Source organism: Magnolia sinica, chromosome 1, assembly GCF_029962835.1.
Source record: "Magnolia sinica isolate HGM2019 chromosome 1, MsV1, whole genome shotgun sequence".
NCBI classification, from domain to species: domain Eukaryota; kingdom Viridiplantae; phylum Streptophyta; class Magnoliopsida; order Magnoliales; family Magnoliaceae; genus Magnolia; species Magnolia sinica.
In genome coordinates, this window is record NC_080573.1 from 120,542,586 (window position 1) to 120,561,050 (window position 18,465).

The following is an 18,465-nucleotide window of genomic DNA, read 5'->3' on the forward strand; positions in this document are numbered from 1 at the left end:
GATGGTTCAAACTCAGGCTACTCATTTGGGTCCTTTTTACATTGGTTATGCTGAGAGTTTGAATGGTACATGGTTCAGTTTCAGACCGTTGATATCATGGGACCCACCTTGGATGCCTGTGTACTGGAAAACTCTCCACATTGGGAAAACATCAAAATTTGTGGTGGGTGAATAGGATGGTACATGAGAGAAACAATTAAAAAACTCTACATGGGGAAAAATCTCCATATCTGGTGAGTGAATAGGCTAACATAAGGGAAACACAACAATTATTCTCATCTTGTTGAGAAAAGGTGGAATGACCAATGGGTAGGATATCTCCCAACCTTGGGATTTTTGGTCCATGAACCATGCAATCGAATGAACGGTTTGAATGGCGTAACTATAAGCCTCAATTTGCAGCACCCTTTACCGCACGCCAACGACAAGGGGGCTATAATATTTTATAAGTAGAGTAGAATGATGATCCCATTAAAAAATGGTCCACTGATCGCCAGCCAACCTAAGCTACACACATATGCTTGCCGAACTTGTTGGGTTTGGGTTAGAAAATGTGGGCCATTTGAGTAATCGGGCCGCTTAGGTTGATCTTGCCAGACCCGAACCGCCACATTTGCCATGTTTACTGGTAAATAAATGATCAATGCTCAACATTTGTGTTGCAGAAATGCCTGCTTGTTGTAGTCGTGCCCTGGAAAACTAATGTGAGCTCAATCCCCTTGCCATGTAAGATCTCAGCTATAGATCATGATGATCAAGCATCATTGGTGGATAAAATTCTATGCCTTGATTAATATGTAATATCACCTTAAACAAATATGACTATGAGCTGATGAGTGATTCTTTTGGATGTCCTTACGAACTCAAGACTAAACATAATAATTATTGACTAGGGGAGGGTTGTGGTATATGGATTTCAGTACTCTGTTGTGCATAATAATCACATGATGAGATAAATGATCTTCTATTATGAGGGAACTGACTTAGGTTAAGATAAACCGTCTACACCATTGAGGGCCAACTTGGTATTTGTATAGCCTTTGCTCTATACATCATGGGAGTGTGAATTTGTAATAGATACAAGATCTTGCTGGACCCTTGGGAACTTACATTAATGGATCGACATTAAGTATTACCTTAGACTTTGATAAGACTTGATGTTGTATGAGAAGTTGATTCATTCTTAACCCGGAAGACATGTAACAAGTCATTTGGGATCCCCATTTTGGAAGTGTTTGGGGTTTAATGGATTCCTCATGGATGCTATTGTCATTTGGTGCCGATTTATTTGAAGGTAATTGGAATCAAAGGTATATGAAATACAAAGACAGGTGTGTTTTGAAATTTAATATTTTTATGTGATTTTGGTGTAATTGGAATTAAATGTATTTTTTGGCTCTCTTTTTAAAGGCAGAAGAGTCACACATTTAACAAATGTGTTGCAAGGTTACTATTCACCCCCACACGTGGTACACTATCCATTGCAACACTAAAATCACATCAATAGAATGATTTAAATTGTCACAGTGAGCCATTCGTTTGTGATCGTTATGTTTGTGGCCCACTTGAGGCACGAAATTTTATCAATTTTGGCCGAAGTATATATTTCAATGGGCTTATTATAACCATTCCATCAAATAACACACACACGCGCGCATGCGCGCGCGCACACACACACACACATATATATAATTTGAGATATTAAAGTCAATTTGGTTAATTAAATTCAGGTTTATGTGAATATACTAAAGAATTCCAATAAATTTCAATTACAAGCATCTAAACACAAATTTTGAATTCTAATGCATCCCAATTACAAGTTGCGAAACATAATTAAAGATTAAGAATGACCCTGATTCTAGTGTAATTATGATTTGGATTCTGATGTATTCCAAATACAAGTTCCCAAATGAGTCCTAAGGGTCACAATTCTATTTAAATGCCATTAGCTCTCTTTACAAGGCTACCACATGGCTGTTAACATTGGGTTTGTTTTGCCTTTTTCAGTCCCTTGTATCCTTGTTGTAATTATTAGGGCTTTTGGCCTCCTAATTAGTAATAATTTTTTTTTTTTTTAAAAACCTTAAAATAAGTGGGTGTGACTGAGTATATTAATCAAGGTCTATTATTATTATTTGCATGAGCCAATAAAGGATTCATTGGTTTATCTAGGAACGTGTTTTGACAAAATATACTAGATCAGATTCATGTATTTTTTCTATTGGCCTTAAAATTTAAAAGAATTTAATATGTTTTTTTGGAGGTTTTCAACCGTTGATGTATTTTAACTGCTAAAACTATTTTAATTGCACTTGATGATGATTTAATAGTCTAGATATGATTATTCACTATTTGATTAGCAAAGATATAGATCACTGGTGGATGGTTATGAAAGTTGAATGATTGAATCATAAGTACATGCAAAGATAAGATGTTATAGGTCATCATTCGCATGTAGAAGATGTGAGGAATGTGTAGGGTGGCACATCCATTGCACTCTTGAAATCCTAACACCCCCCCTTATAAAATAGATACTATTCTATAAAGAAGTATAGTGCAGAGAACCCTGGACGCTTCCCTTAGGTGTCACCTAGAGAGAGAGATAGATAAATCATTCTCTCCTCTTCTTTGTTCCACCTTGTGAATAGTTTGGACAAGATCTGACATACATTCAACCATGTGGTAGGCACGATATCTTCACCATGTGTGCCAAATATACGGAAGACAACTCATTAGTGACTAGGTCTTCGAAAAGTCGGAATGCTTGTGTAACTTTTGGATAAAAAACGATGAATCGTTAGGGTTGTGTCAGCATCGAGACATGTTCGAAAACTGAATATAGTGATGAGGATGCATTTGGCGAAGGAAAAACATGATCAATTAAAGGCAACCATCATTTTACATATGGCAATATACGATGTCGCCACATAAGCAATGGTTATTCTTACGATGTCGTTTGAAAGTTTATAAATAACAAAGGAGAACGCGAAGCAAAATGAGCCCAAACAAAATCCAAAAACATCAACACTTAAACTAAATTCTAGTCTACTTATCCAGCCCTTCGGGATACTTATCATCTCCGTTGCTCATCAGCGTGGAACCCTTAGCTTCCAAAAAGTAGTTCAGTTCGTCCCTACTTTATGTCAGACTAACTTAGTCGTAACTAGTAGTTGTAGTTCTCTTTTGTCTGTGCATGTGTGTCAGATTTAAAGGAAAACCATAGTTTTTTGGAACCGTTTACCTATGCTCACATGTTAGGTCAACAATAGCTTGTAGTCTCTACATTGCTTGTTGTTCGGTTAAGCACCTTGCTGCTCTTAGCCAAGACGATGGTCCCGTTTTAGTGGTAAGTTTTGCTTTTCCACTTTCATCTTCAGTTTTCGTTCGATCAAACATTTGCTGCACATTTGGAAGTCCTTGATTCCTAAGGAAAAAAAAAACTTATTGGGAGAAGAACCTCAACCTCCACAAATCACCTGATAAACACACTTCACAGTTGGTAGAATAGACGGTTGGTCTTCCGACCATTTGATTATGCACCACTCTATCTTGATGCTAGGGGTCAATGGCGTTCGCTTTGAATCGGACTACAAATCGGTTCTAGTATGCCCGCAAATCACACACTTGTATCAAGTGGCTGAATTCCAAACCAACAAGTGCATTATCTCAGTCTTACCTTGAGGCATTGACACGAGCTCTGAACTCTCCTTCCATACACGATATATTGAGTAGAGACCTCTTAGGTTTGAGGAGCAACATTGAGATATGGAGAAACTCTATATCACCATCACATCATTCTAAAGTATGATTTACACCATATATTATAGGTTTAAATGTTTAAAAATTTGAGATTATCAAAAGAGGAGATCGTAAGGTCAACTAACTGAATTGAATATTTGAAAAACAATTAAATTCCATTGCATTTTTATGAACATTGTGGAGCGCATGCCCATGATTCCCCTAGCTTTTGCAAGTTCGGTTAGGTAAATGGGGTGTGTTATTGACTTAGATATTGAATATTTTTAGATTGAATTCGCCACTAACCAAATGAAATTTTAGAATCTACGGTTGACTAGAAACCGTATACTTGTCTGTGGGTCGGGGAATAACGAGATTCTTCCACTCATATGACTCCTATGATTGATTTGCTTTGTCTATTCCGGGTAAGATCCTTGATTACAGAAAAGGAAAGGGTTAGACACTATTTTCTGCCCACACTACATGCTGCCTCTACTTACAAGATTTTATGGTTATTTGTGGATCTGACGGAGTTTTAACACTACTACATCAGGCCATATTTTGCAGGGTGGCAGGACACCAGGTAGGCAGAAATAAAAAGAAAAGTGGAGAAATTAGAGAAGATAGGAGTGTATAAGTAGTTTGTATATGTGATTGAGTGTTGTAGGTGTCTTGTGACGCGTGATGTGGAGCACATGTTAATTTTAGATGTGAGAAGAAAAATGTAAAACTACACATCATTTTCTTGCAAAAGGGATGGTTGGACATCTTCGATTTTAACTTTACTCTTTTGACTTTAGTAACTTATTCTGCTTTAACTTTTCACACTTTTTAGTTGGCCAAGTTCTTTGGAGGGAGGCTATCATTACATTGGCGGGGTGTTGTTTTTAATAAACGGTGCCTCAGCAGGTACCTGCTATGGAGTTTTGTCATTTTCAACTCTTTAGACACCGTGTTCAGGAGTTCCCGGGGGTGTATCTTTCACCATACCTGAGAATCGCATGATCTGAAGATTGTTTTCAAAAGGTGCTGATAAGCCATTCAACTTGACTCTCATGGATTTTTGGTACCGTCGAACTTTGCTAGATGTGACTTGATTGAAATTCTGCTAATCTGTAACTCCTGGATATCTTGAATAATTGATCGGCATATGATTTAAACATGTTGTGAACTTACCAAATTGACCCGTTAATCATCTCCAAGTTGTGCTAATTACTCTTTTCAATTGTTCCATTTGAAATTTTATGGTTTGTTGGGCCTACTGGATGTGGCTTTATCAAAATGATGTGTGCTTGGCTTTGAGAGAGTCTTAGCAATTTGATCGGAATTAGATTGGTCGGCCCCTCATTCTTTTTTTATTTTATTTTTGTTAGCTTTTTAGTACACCCACTGTCAGTTCACACTTCACTGTTAACCACCCCCACTATGGAATCGATGCCAAGACCTCAGTGCTGAAACGATGTATCTTTCACTCAGTTTACCACTCGAGCTATGGATCAGGGTGTGGTCAGCCCCTTAATCTGCCAATCTGGTCCACCAACTATTCATGAAGCTTGCCTGAGATGCATATTGCCTAGCTCATGTAGTCTTTTGATGGGTGTCAAGTCTTACATAAATGTTGTTATTGAAGCTTATTAAAAGCGAAGAGTAATTTTAATCTCATTTTTGAATGGGGTGTCTATAATTGAACCAGTTTGACAATTTTATTTTTTATTTTTTTAAATTTTTACAAACACACACCCTTACACACGTGGTAAGTGGTGATTCACCACCTAGGGCACTTGAACCCTTGACCGGGTGTTGAAACTCTTGAGAGTCTACCAGAGTCCACCACCGGAGCAAGAGTGAGGACCCACGTTAAGCCCCTTGTAATCGTTTGTCTAGTTGCATTCACACGTGTCTAATTAGATACACTTGGATGCATTTAAATGTACTTATTAGTGTGGAGCCTTCAAAAAATGATAGAGTTTGTGATGGGTCAAATCAGTAGTCATGTGATCGTTTTATGTAGGTAACAAATATTTTTATGTCTCCTCGTGTGTTTAGATTCATTGATGCAAGAGATTTAAAAATATGATAAAATTTATGATGGGTCGAAATTTTATTCCTCAATTTTTAATAATTCATTAATATTTTTTGGCACTAGTACTGACATTTTAGCTTCAATTATCATTCATCAGTGCCTCTTAGTGCACACTTCTTCCTCAATTATCACGTGATTTCAACATAATTATAAATTTTGATTTCAATTTCTACTTTAACCCGAGTGGTTAAGTTGCTTGATTTTCACCTGAAAGACTAAGGTGTGGGCAGTGGTAGACGGTGGATATAGATTGTTTTCATCCATGGGCCATCTGATGATCAATACCGACGAAATGGACTGTCTGGATCCATAATCCGACGTGGCATAATCAGTGGTTGACGGACTCGACTTCAATCCCTGGGCTAATCTTTTCATAAAGGAAGAAAAAAGACAAGAAACATTTGTAAAGCACCCATATGACAGATGAGACCCACCCTGGCGTGAGATGCGCCGATGCACAGTCACCCATCAGTGGCTGCAAAACAGCTCTCGAACTCATTGTTGGGAGCTCTTCACACGGTGAATTATCAATCCAGATCGTCCATCATGTTTCTCCTACTGTGTTACCAAATGGTTCAAAGCCCAGATACATCCGACTATCCTAACCATCCGATCAGTGGTCTTCAAAGCATTGACAAAAGGCAAAAATTATTAAAGGCCGACATCCATTGTTGCAAAGTAAAGAAAACCAACGTGTAAGATTGTCTGATAGGTCTGATTTTTCAAACACATCCCATCCATGATAGGTCACATTAAATGGACAGTCCAGATTCTGACCACGTGTACACTATGGAGATATTGCTCTACCATATTCCAATTCTCCATGTTCCACCAGATCATCTTTCGGCATCATTTCCTATTGAGAAATTTCCTACTGTACGACCCATTTATGGCCCACCAGCCATTTGAAGCCCACCTCTTTTTAAGCTTCCAAGAATACTCCCCTGTGTACGGCCGACTTTTCAAGGGACCAAAATACCCCCGTCATTCATTCCTTCCGGAGGCCGATTGGCTGGGGTGCGAAGACGAGCGCTGACGCTCGTCGACATGGGCCCCACAATGATGTATTTATTATATCCACACCGTTCATCCATATTTCGAGATCATTTCAGAGCATTATCGGAAAAAAGAATCATATCCAAAGATCAACTGGACCACACCACAAATAGCAGCGGGAAACTTGATTTTCACTGTTAAAAATTTCATAGGGCCCACCTTAACATATATTTTCCATCCAATCTATTCATAAGGTCACAAAGACCTGGATGAAGAGGAAAAAAAAATCATATTGATCTAAAACTTCTGTGACCACTGAAAGGATTTCAATGGTAGACATTCAATCCTCCACTGCCTTTTACGGTGTGGTCCATTTGATAGCTAGATCTGTCTTATTTTTCGACTCAAGCCTTAATACGAGTTCGAAAAATAGATGGACGGTTTGGATATAACACATACATCATAATGGGACCCACAAAAAGCGGTCGGGATTACAACAGCAAAAATTAAAAAATTAAAAAAATTAAAAAATAAAAAAACCAGGAAGTGAAGGCTACGGGTTTTCTATAGCGACGAATTATAACCGTAGCTACAGCTGTACTATCTGCCTCTCGATGAAATTTTATTTATTTTTTATTTTTTTACATGGAGAACTTTATTCTGCCTACAATTTTCTCTAATACATACATATATATATATATATATATATATATATATATATAAGCATATAAATTTTTTACTCTCTTTTTTTTCATTTCTTTCTTTATTCATTTAACAAGCATATCTTATAAACCAAAATTAGTTACTTGGCATACCCTATATGAATTTGGGGTAGGAGAAGCTACTTTTGCCAACCAACCTGGTTAATTTTCAAGATTCCATCATGCCGATGGTCAAAAATTCATTTCATTCACTTCGCGGTCAATTTCAATCCGGTCGCGGTCAATTTCGTTCATTTCATTTACTTCACGATCAGTTTTATGCATTTCATGGTCATTCCCAAAGATTCTATGTTGATTCATAGTCATTTTCACGCATTTTACAGTCAATTCCCTTCCCTTCACGGTCATTTCCATGCATTTCACAGTCAATTCGCTTCATTTCACGGCCATTTCCAAGCATTTCACGATCAATTCTCTTTACTTCACCGCCATTTCCATCCATTTCACGGTCATATCCGGCAATTCCGTTTACGTTCATGGTCATTTCGACGCACTTCACGGTCAATTCACTTCACTTAATGGCCATTTCCAAGCATTTCACGATCAATTCTCTTCACTTCAAGGCCATTTTCATGCATTTCACGATCATATCTGGCAATTTCGTTTACGTTCACGGTCATTTCGACACGCTTCATGGTCAATTCACTTCACTTCACGGCCATTTCCAAGCATTTCACGATCAATTCTCTTCACTTCACGGCCATTTCCATGCATTTCACGGTCATATCCGGCAATTCTGTGTTCATTCAAGGTCAATTCGACGCACTTCACGGTCAATTCACTTCACTTCGTGGCCATTTCGAAGCATTTCACGAGCAATTCTCTTCACTTCACAGCCATTTCCATGCATTTCACGGTCATATCCGGCAATTCCGTTTACGTTCACAGTCATTTTGATGCACTTCACGGTCAATTCGCTTCACTACACGGCCATTTCGACGCACTTCACGGGCAATTCACTTCACTTCACCATCATTTCCATGCATTTCACGGTCATTCCCGGCGATTTCATGTTCATTCATAGTCAATTCGATGCACTTCACGGTCAATTCACTTCACTTCATGGCCATTTCCACACACTTCGCGGTCAATTCACTTAACTTCACCGTCATTTCCATGCATTTCACGGTCATTCCCGGCAATTCCGTGTTCATTCACAATCAATTCGACGCACTTCACGGTCAATTCACTTCACTTCACGGCCATTTCTACACACTTTGCGGTCAATTCACTTAACTTTACCATCATTTCCATGCATTTCACGGTCATTCCCGGCGATTCCGTGTTCATTCACGGTCAATTCACTTCAGTTCATGGTCATTTCCACGCACTTCGCGGTCAATTCACTTCACTTCACCGCATTTTCGTGCATTTCACGATCATTCCCGACGATTCTGTGTACATTCACGGTCAATTCGATGCACTTCACGGTCAATTCACTTCACTACATGGCCATTTCGACGCACTTCGTGGTCAATTCACTTCACTTCACCGTCATTTCCATGCATTTCACGATCATTCCTGGCGATTCCGTGTTCATTCACAGTCAATTCGACTCACTTCACGATCAATTAACTTCACTTCACGACCATTTCCACATACTTCGCGGTCAATTCACTTAACTTCACCGTCATTTCCATGCATTTCACGGTCATTCCCGGTGATTTCGTGTTCATTCATGGTCAATTCGACGCACTTCACGGTCAATTCACTTCACTTCACAGCCATTTCGACGCACTTCGCGGTCAATTCACTTCACTTCACCGTCATTTCCATGCATTTCACTGTCATTCCCGATGATTTCGTGTTCATTCAAGGCCAATTCGACGCACTTCACGGTCAATTCACTTCACTTCATGGCCATTTCGACGCACTTTGCGGTCAATGCACTTCACTTCACCATCATTTCCATGCATTTCACGATCATTCCCGGCGATTCCGTGTTCATTCACAGTCAATTCGATGCACTTCACGGTCAATTCACTTCACTTCACAGCCATTTCCACGCGCTTCGCGGTCAATTCACTTAACTTCACCGTCATTTCCATGCATTTCACGGTCATTCCTGGCGATTCCGTGTTCATTTATGGTCAATTCGACGCACTTCACTATCAATTCACTTCACTTCACGACCATTTCCACACACTTCGTAGTCAATTCACTTCACTTTACCGTCATATCCATGCATTTCACAGTCATTCCCGACGATTCCGTGTTCATTCACAGTCAATTTAACCCACTTCACGGTCAATTCACTTCACTTCACGGCCATTTCGACGCACTTCGCGGTCAATTCACTTTACTTCACCGTCATTTCCATGCATTTCATGGTCATTCCCGGCGATTCCGTGTTCATTCACGGTCAATTCGACGCACTTCATGGTCAATTCACTTCACTTCAAGGCCATTTCCATGCACTTCACGGTCAATTCACTTAATTTCACCGTCATTTCCATGCATTTCACGGTCATTCCCGGCGATTCCGTGTTCATTCATGGTCAATTCGACGCACTTCACGGTCAATTCACTTCACTTCACGACCATTTCGACACACTTTGCGGTCAATTCACTTCACTTCACCGTCATTTCCATGCATTTCACAGTCATTTTTCTTCACTTCACGGTCATTTTCATGCATTTCACGGTCATTTCTAGCGATTCTGTTTAGATTCACGGTCATTTCGATGCACTTCATCGCAATTCCTTTCACTTCACAGCCATTTCCATGCATTTCACGGTCAATTCGCTTCACTTCATGGACATTTCGATTCACTTCACGGTCAATTCCCTCCAATACAACACACTTAAACCAAATCACTCCCTCTAAAATTCCCGCGACCTTCACGCTCATTTTCATGCTGTTCATTCATTTCTTTAAATGATTTACGATCATGAACTAAAAAATTAAGTACATCAGAAGCTCAAGTGGGCCACGTAATAGAAAACAATGGAAATAAAATAGTCGGGGTCAATCGGGTCATACTCGGTCGACCCCAACTCGCTGTACATATACCCAGTCGACCGTGTTGTGACCCGGTCGACCCCATTTCCCTACAATTCACGTAAGTGCGGTTGACCAGGTAACTATACAGGGAGTTGGGGTCAACCGGGTCTGACCCAGTCGACCCCGACCGTTTTCTCTGGCAGGCATTCAATCTGCACTGTTTTCTATCATGTTGCTCACTTGGGCTTCTTATTTAAATTCAATTCATTCACGCCCATTTCCATGCATTTCACAGTCATTCCCAACAATTCCGTGTTGATTTACAGTCAATTCGACGCACTTCACGGTCAATTCACTTCACTTCACGTCCATTTCCACGCACTTCGCGGTCAATTCACTTAACTTCACCGTCATTTCCATGCATTTCATGGTCATTCCCGGCGATTCAGTGTTGATTCATGACGATTCACCAATTCACTTCACTTCACTCACATTTCCATTTCACCGTTAATTCACTTCACTTCACCGCATTTTCGTGCATTTCACGGTATTCTCGGCAATTCCGTGTTCATTCACGGCCAATTCGACATTCATAGTCAATTCACTTCACTTTACGCCCATTTCCTCAATTATCTTCACTTCACCGTCATTTCCATGCATTTCACGATCATTCTCGGTGATTTTGTGTTGATTCACGATGACCATGGACAACAACCAATTTCACTTCACGCCATTTTCATGAATTGACCGTGAAGTGCGCGAATTGACCGTGAATCATACGCAATCGCCGGAATGATCGTGAAATGCATGGAAATGACAAAGAAGTGAAGGGAATTGCGCTAAGTGTGTGGAAATGGCCGTGAAGTGAAGTGAATTGACCGTGAAGTGCGCCAATGACCGTGAATCAACACGTAATCGCCGGAATGACCATGAAATGCATAGAAATGACGGTGAAGTTAAGTGAGTTGACCGCTAGCGCGTGGAAATGGCCGTGAAGTGAAGTGAATGACCGTGAAATGCACAGTGAATCAATACGCAATCGCCGGAATGATCGTGAAATGCATGGAAATGGGCATGAAGTGAAGTGAATTGACCGCGAAGTGTGTGGAAATGGCCGTGAAGTGAAGCGAATTGACCGTGAAGTGCGTCGAATTGACCGTGAATGAACACGGAATCGCCAGGAATGACCGTGAAATGCATGGAAATTGCAGTGAAGTGAAGTGAATTGACCGCGAAGTGCGTGGAAATGGCCGTGAAGTGAAGTGAATTGACCGTGAAGTGCGTCAAATTGACCGTGAATCAACACGGAATCGCCGGGAATGACCGTGAAATGCATGGAAATGACGGTGAAGTGAAGTGAATTGACCGTGAAGTGCGTTGAATTGACCGTGAATCAACACGGAATTACTGGGAATGATCGTGAAATGCATGGAAATGGGCGTGAAGTGAAGTGAATTGACCGTGAAGTGCGTGGAAATGGCCGTGAAGTGAAGTGAATTGACAGTGAAGTGCGTCGAATTGACTGTGAATGAACACGGAATCTCCGGGAATGACCGTGAAATGCATGGAAATGACGTGAAGTGAAGTGAATTGACTGCGAAGTGCGTGGAAATGGCCGTGAATTGACCGTGAAGTGCGGCGAATTGACCGTGAATGAACACGGAATCGCCGAGAATGACCGTGAAATGCATGAAAATGGGCGTGAAGTGAAGTGAATTGACCGCAAAGTACATGGAAATGGCCGTGAAGTGAAGTGAATTGATCGTGAAGTGCGTCGAATTGACAGTGAATCAACACGGAATTGCCGGGAATGACCATGAAATTCATGGAAATGGGCATGAAGTGAAGTGAATTGACCGCGAAGTGCGTGAAAATGGCCGTGAATTGAAGTGAATTGACCGTGAAGTGCATCGAATTGACCGTGAATGAACACGGAATCGCCGAGAATGACCGTGAAATGCATGAAAATGGGCGTGAAGTGAAGTAAATTGACCACGAAGTGCATAGAAATGGCCATGAAGTGAAGTGATTTGACCGGGAAGTGCGTCGAATTGACAGTGAATCAACACGGAATTGCCGGGAATGACCATGAAATTCATGGAAATGGGCGTGAAGTGAAGTGAATTGACCGTGAAGTGTGTGGAAATGGCCATGAAGTGAAGTGAATTGACAGTGAAGTGCGTCGAATTGACCGTGAATCAACACGGAATCGCCGGGAATGACTGTGAAATGCATGGAAATAATGGCGAAGTAAAGTAAAATGACTGCGAAGTGCGTGGAAATGGCCGTGAAGTGAAGTAAATTGATCGTGAAGTGCGTCGAATTGACCGTGAATCAACACTGAATTGCCGGGAATGGCCGTGAAATGCATGGAAATGACGGTGAAGTGAAGTGAATTGACCACGAAGTGCATGGAAATGGCCGTGAAGTGAAGTGAATTGACTGTGGGGTGGATTTTTAACCATCGACCCGATGGATTCTTAGAAAATTACTATGTTGGTTGGCTAAATTAGCTTCTCCTACCCCAAAATCATATATATTACATTAAGTAACTCATACTAGTTTAGGAGATATGCTTGTTAAATAAATAGACAAAGAAATGAATTAAGAGATAGAAAAATAGTATTTGAGAAAAATGTAAAGGAGAAAAAGTTCCCCGCGTTAAAAAAATAAAAATAAAAATACAAAGTGAAACAGCGAATTGGGTCGACTAGGTTTGGACCCGGTCGCCCGGGTCAGTGGGACAGTGAGTCGGGGTCGACGACCCGGTCGACCGCATCAAGGCTAGTTTTTTTTTTCCCGTTGTAATCCTATCGCTGTTTATGGGTCCCATTATGATGTATGTATTATATCCAAACCGTCCATCTATTTGGCGAACTCGTATTAAGGCTTGAGATGAAAAATAAGTCAGATCTAGCTATCAAGTGGACCACACCGTAAAAGGCAGTGGAGGATTGAACGTCTACCATTGAAATCCTTTCATGGGTCACATAAGTTTTGGATCATTATGAAATTTGTGTTTTTCCTCTTCATCCAGGTATTTGTGACCTTATGAATAGATTGGATGGAAAATATATGTTATGGTGGGCCCTAGAAAATTTTTAACGGTGAAAATCAATTTTCCCGCAGCTCATTTTGGTGTGGTCCAGTTGATCTTTGGGTATATTCTTTTTTTTTTTATAATGCTCCGAAATGATCTCGAAATATGGATGAACGTTGTGGATATAATAAATACATAACTGTGGGGCCCATGCAACGTTGATATCTTTTGAACCGTTCGTACAACTCGGAGTTCGAGGAGCGTAAGCGCTCGTCTTCGAGCACCAGGCGATCCGGCTCAGGAAGGAAAGCAGGGGTATTTTCGACCTGAGAAATGGGGCCGTACGGCCGGGGAGTATTCTTGGAAGGTAAAAAGCGAGTGGACTTAAAAAGGTTGTGGGCCATATACTGTTTGCACAGTTGGAAATTTCTCTTACATATTCCTTGGTTTGGTATTAGGTAGACCGCCTGCGTGTAAAGATCTATCCGAGCATTTTCTCAGGCGCACGTTTTCCATTGACTTGTTGACTCCACATGCGTGTGGGCCTTTAATTCGGCAAGGCATCTCCTTCCTTTGTTCCCAATGCTCTCCCTTTCACACGTTTGAAATTAGAATATTCGAAGACAAATGCTCCAGTGCTCTCCGAGCATTGTAGGTTATAGTGCACCTAGTTTCGTTTGGACACATACAGAATCCAATCCATTGATCCAGACTGTTCATTCGGTCCATCATATATTTTATGGTCTATTCTGAAACAATGACAAATATTAGACGTTTGATCAATTAGATTTTTATGCAGACGGTCAAGATCATTTACAAGGAATTAGGTCCAATCAGAAATTTGATCCATCTACTTGTTAGGAAAAGTCTTAGATTGCTTATGATTCTAAAGAATCAGTCCTGTTAGGAAATTGTAACCATCCCATCTATAGCGTGGAAAAAGGATGGCTACAGAAAATAAGGTAAAATCAAGGATAGAATGGATCACCCGATCCATGTAATTTTTTCAATGTACGCCATTAAACATGTTCTGAACCTAACAGACGGTTCAGATCAACTGATTGAAGTATCCAATTGAACTGATACAGCTAAAAGCACTGTAACTTACAGTGCTGACCCCACCCTCTGTGAGAGCACTGGAGCATTTGACCCTTATATAGTTAGTTGCATTGACAAATGAGGTTTCCCACAAACATCACCCCACGTGCCAACGCTGCGAGTGTGCGGTAAATGGCCCCAAGACCGAAGATGGTCATGCATAAAAGTCAGGTTGGTCCACTCATCAGGTGGGCCATTTAGGAGAACTTACTGACGGTCCACATTTAAAATACACGTGGACCATCTAATGGGTATTCCAATCCGAATCATATTCTTTTTATATATTCATCTGAATGGTAGGATCTACCTTAGGCGCCGCTGGGGTCTCTGGACGGCTGTCAGCTGTCACGTTTCCCGCGTGTAAAGCTGCGTATGGAAGGTTGCGCGTGGGGCCCGCAAAGCAATTGATATAAAAGTACCTCTCTCTTCAATTACAAGCATAGTGTAATTCATCTAATCTCTGAGCTATCAGAGAAGATAAAATCTTAGAGAGGGAGAGATTCTACATCCTTTTGTGTCTGATTATCAAGAGGAGATGAAGAAAAGCTCTCTGTCCCCTCTACATCCAAAGCATGGAGAACCGTCCAATTCTGGTACGTCCCATGCTAGAGATCATGTTGTTAGGCATGAGTGGGCCCACCCCAGAATTGAAGAAGAAGCATCCAAGCATGATAGGTCCCATGCTAGAGATCACATGGTTAATCATGAGTTGGGCCATGTTAGGGACACCAAGCCTGTTGTGAAGAGGACGGAGCCGCGGGCTGACGACATCAACGAGTGCGCCGAGGCGTTCATCCAACGATTCAGGCAGGATCTCCATATCCAACGGCTGGAATCGATCGAGAATTATGAACAGATGCTGGCCAGAGGTCTCTGATTCTACCTTCCATGCAACTTATATATAAATTAATTTGTGTGTGACCATTGTTTGAATTCCTCCTTTGAAATTCAAACTGTATTATGGTGAAATGTTTGGATTGTGGAGGAATCTGCACTACGATGAAAATATTTCCATTATGGTAGAAAATATGAATTGGGTTTGTAAGTTTGTGTGTGCTTTATGGTTATTAATAAATTCGTGATGGTTTGTTTGATTTTTAGAGCTCTTGTGTTGGATTGGAAAGAAAGAGCTCTTTGGTGTGTCCACACCAGTATCATTTCATGATTTTTGAAAATTCTACTAATGGGTCATTTGGAAACAAGAATCTAAAATTTTGTGAAATTTAATGGATTTTAAAACCTGTAGAATCAAGAGGTGGGAATGCAAAAAGGGTTTCTTTTACGGGATTTTGGAGGAATCAAAATCAAAATCCTTAAAAGTCTGCGGGACCAAACCTCCCAAAGGACTGAAATCCCATGAATCCCTCCGAATCAATGTTGTCAAATGACTCCTATGAGTAAAAATCCCTAAAAGCCATGGAGCCAAACACTACCTAAGTTGTAATATAGATTTTGAAGTTCTTAGAACCTCAAGATGTCTTTCAATAATACCAAGATTATCCACAAGTGTTATGGGGGAATGCATGCATGGTTGCCACAAAAAATGAATTTTAATGTGTTTTTGTCATGCCATGCACTTACACGGTTTCAAGAAGGATACCTAAAGCTAGGATTCAAGTCAATATCGTAGCCCACCTAATTTGAAATTTCACTAGAAAATTTTTCATGCATTAGTGAGTTTGATGTACAGCTTGGATGTTCAACCATGGCAAGTGTGTGAGAGATGGTCTACTATCAACATATATACAGTGATTTGCAGATTTAAAAGTCACAACATATGCAAATTGAATCGGGAATATTGGTAGAAATCTTGATTGTTTTGGAATAACCTGCCTAATGGATTAGGCCGAGGTCCAAATCCAATCACAACTTAATCGAATAATTGAGTGTGCAATCATCAATTGATTGGATAGACTCCCTTTACACCCAAAGAATCGTAAGTTTGGATTAATTATGGCTATTTTGGCTCTAGTGGTTACATTCAATTCATGGTAAGCTTTGGATGTCTTTAATAATCTAATGTAAGAATTGAATTGATGAAAGAATTAAAGTATTTAGGTTTAACCTTGGTGGTAAATACTAATGCAGATGTAAAAAATTAAGAATCAAGAGTTACTAGATGCTTGTATGAGCACAACATCGTCACTCAATATACATACTTGATACGCCCGGGTAAAAATGGTCTAGTTGAGAAATGAAGTAGGCCCTTAAGACAGGGTATGATAAATGATAAAAAAAAAACCCTAGAATCATCAATAATAACTTCATTGTCTACCCTAAAAGGATTGAAAGGATTTGGATTCCTTTGTCCTTAGAAAAGTGTACAGATAATTAAAATAGAGAATATAAAGTTTTTAAAAGGATGGCAAAAGCTATGATATAACACAACCTAGAAACTTTATCTTCGAAAGAAAAGAGTGACTTCTTCTGTGTTAGTCACACAAAAATACCTCATTCCTCAACTAATAAATAAGGGGAATCGTGAAAGATTAATCAAAGGTTCCTCAAAACATTCCTGTTAAGAAAAACACCTAAATGAATACTATGAAATGAGGACATATACTACAACAAAGCTTTTGTTACCCAAGGGGTTAAAATTTTAGAGTGCAAAGAAGTCCTGCAGTTTAAGGTAAGCATCATATTGGTGATACTTGAGATTTCATTAGGTGATTTTTTCTATTTGATTTTAAAGAAAATATTGCATGTTGGTATATAACAATGAAAATAAATTTCTTGCTTTTGTATGTTGGTAATGGCTTAGGTCTGCACTGTGTCTAATAAAGTTCATAAAGTAGAAATGTTTGGAAAATATATGTTGAATTCAAATATAAATCCATAGAAGTTGACAAAAGGTAATGTGATATTTGTAAATGATTGTCATTTTCTTCAATTCCGATAGAACATCCCGTTGGAGCCAATTGGATATACAGTTTTGGACTATGCTGAATGCCTTATTAGTAAGAAGTACAAATTAAGATATATTTTTATGTTTGTTGAGTTATTTTATAGAAAAGTGCAATGCAAACACTTAAGTAATAAAAATGGCTTATTTACGTCAAAAAGTATTAACTTAATGATATTTTCTTTTGAAATAAATGATTGAGAATCATCAGGTGTTTGTGGATCTTTACCAATCTGGTTCCTTCACATAAAATGTTTGATTAGTGGGAGTTCTATACACATTATAGTTATATACACATTCTAATATGTTCAAGTTTAGTTAACAATTTTGATTCTATGTGATTATATTCATTTAATGCATTATGTGTATACACAGCATGAATGTACATAATAATTTGGGTTTTACTTGAGGCATACGGCATCTCTTCATAGAGATGGTGGAATCATTTGAAAATTAGCCTGAAAGGTGACATATGGCATTATATTCATTTAATGCATTATGCGTATACATAATGTGAATGTACATAACAATTTGATTTTTACTTGAGGCATACGGCATCTCTTCCTAGGGATGGTGAAATCATTTGAAAATTAGCCCACATGGCCACATATGGCATTATATTCATCTAATGCATTATGTGTATACATAACGTGAATGTACATAATAATTTGGGCTTTACTTGAGGCGTACGGCATCTCTTCATAGAGATGGTCAAATTGTTTGAAAATTAGCTTTTATGACCACATATGGCATTATATTCATTTAATGCGTTATGTGTATACACAATGTGAATGTACATGACAATTTGGGTTTTACTTAAGGCATACGGCATCTCTTTATAGAATGATGGAATTGTTTGAAAATTAGCCAGCATGGCCACATATGGCATTATATTCATTTAATGCATTATTTGTATACATAAGGTGAATGTACAAAACAATT

The 18,465-nt window shown here is 39.4% G+C and overlaps 1 protein-coding gene across 1 annotated transcript; it reads left to right on the plus strand.

Annotated features, from left to right (window-relative positions):
• Nucleotides 1-15,044: 15,044 nt before the first annotated feature.
• Nucleotides 15,045-15,715, plus strand: LOC131256027 (uncharacterized). Its single transcript, XM_058257027.1, has one exon. It carries the CDS (start codon nt 15,157-15,159, stop codon nt 15,496-15,498), a length of 342 nt encoding a protein of 113 aa, XP_058113010.1. The 5' UTR covers nt 15,045-15,156; the 3' UTR covers nt 15,499-15,715.
• Nucleotides 15,716-18,465: the final 2,750 nt, after the last annotated feature.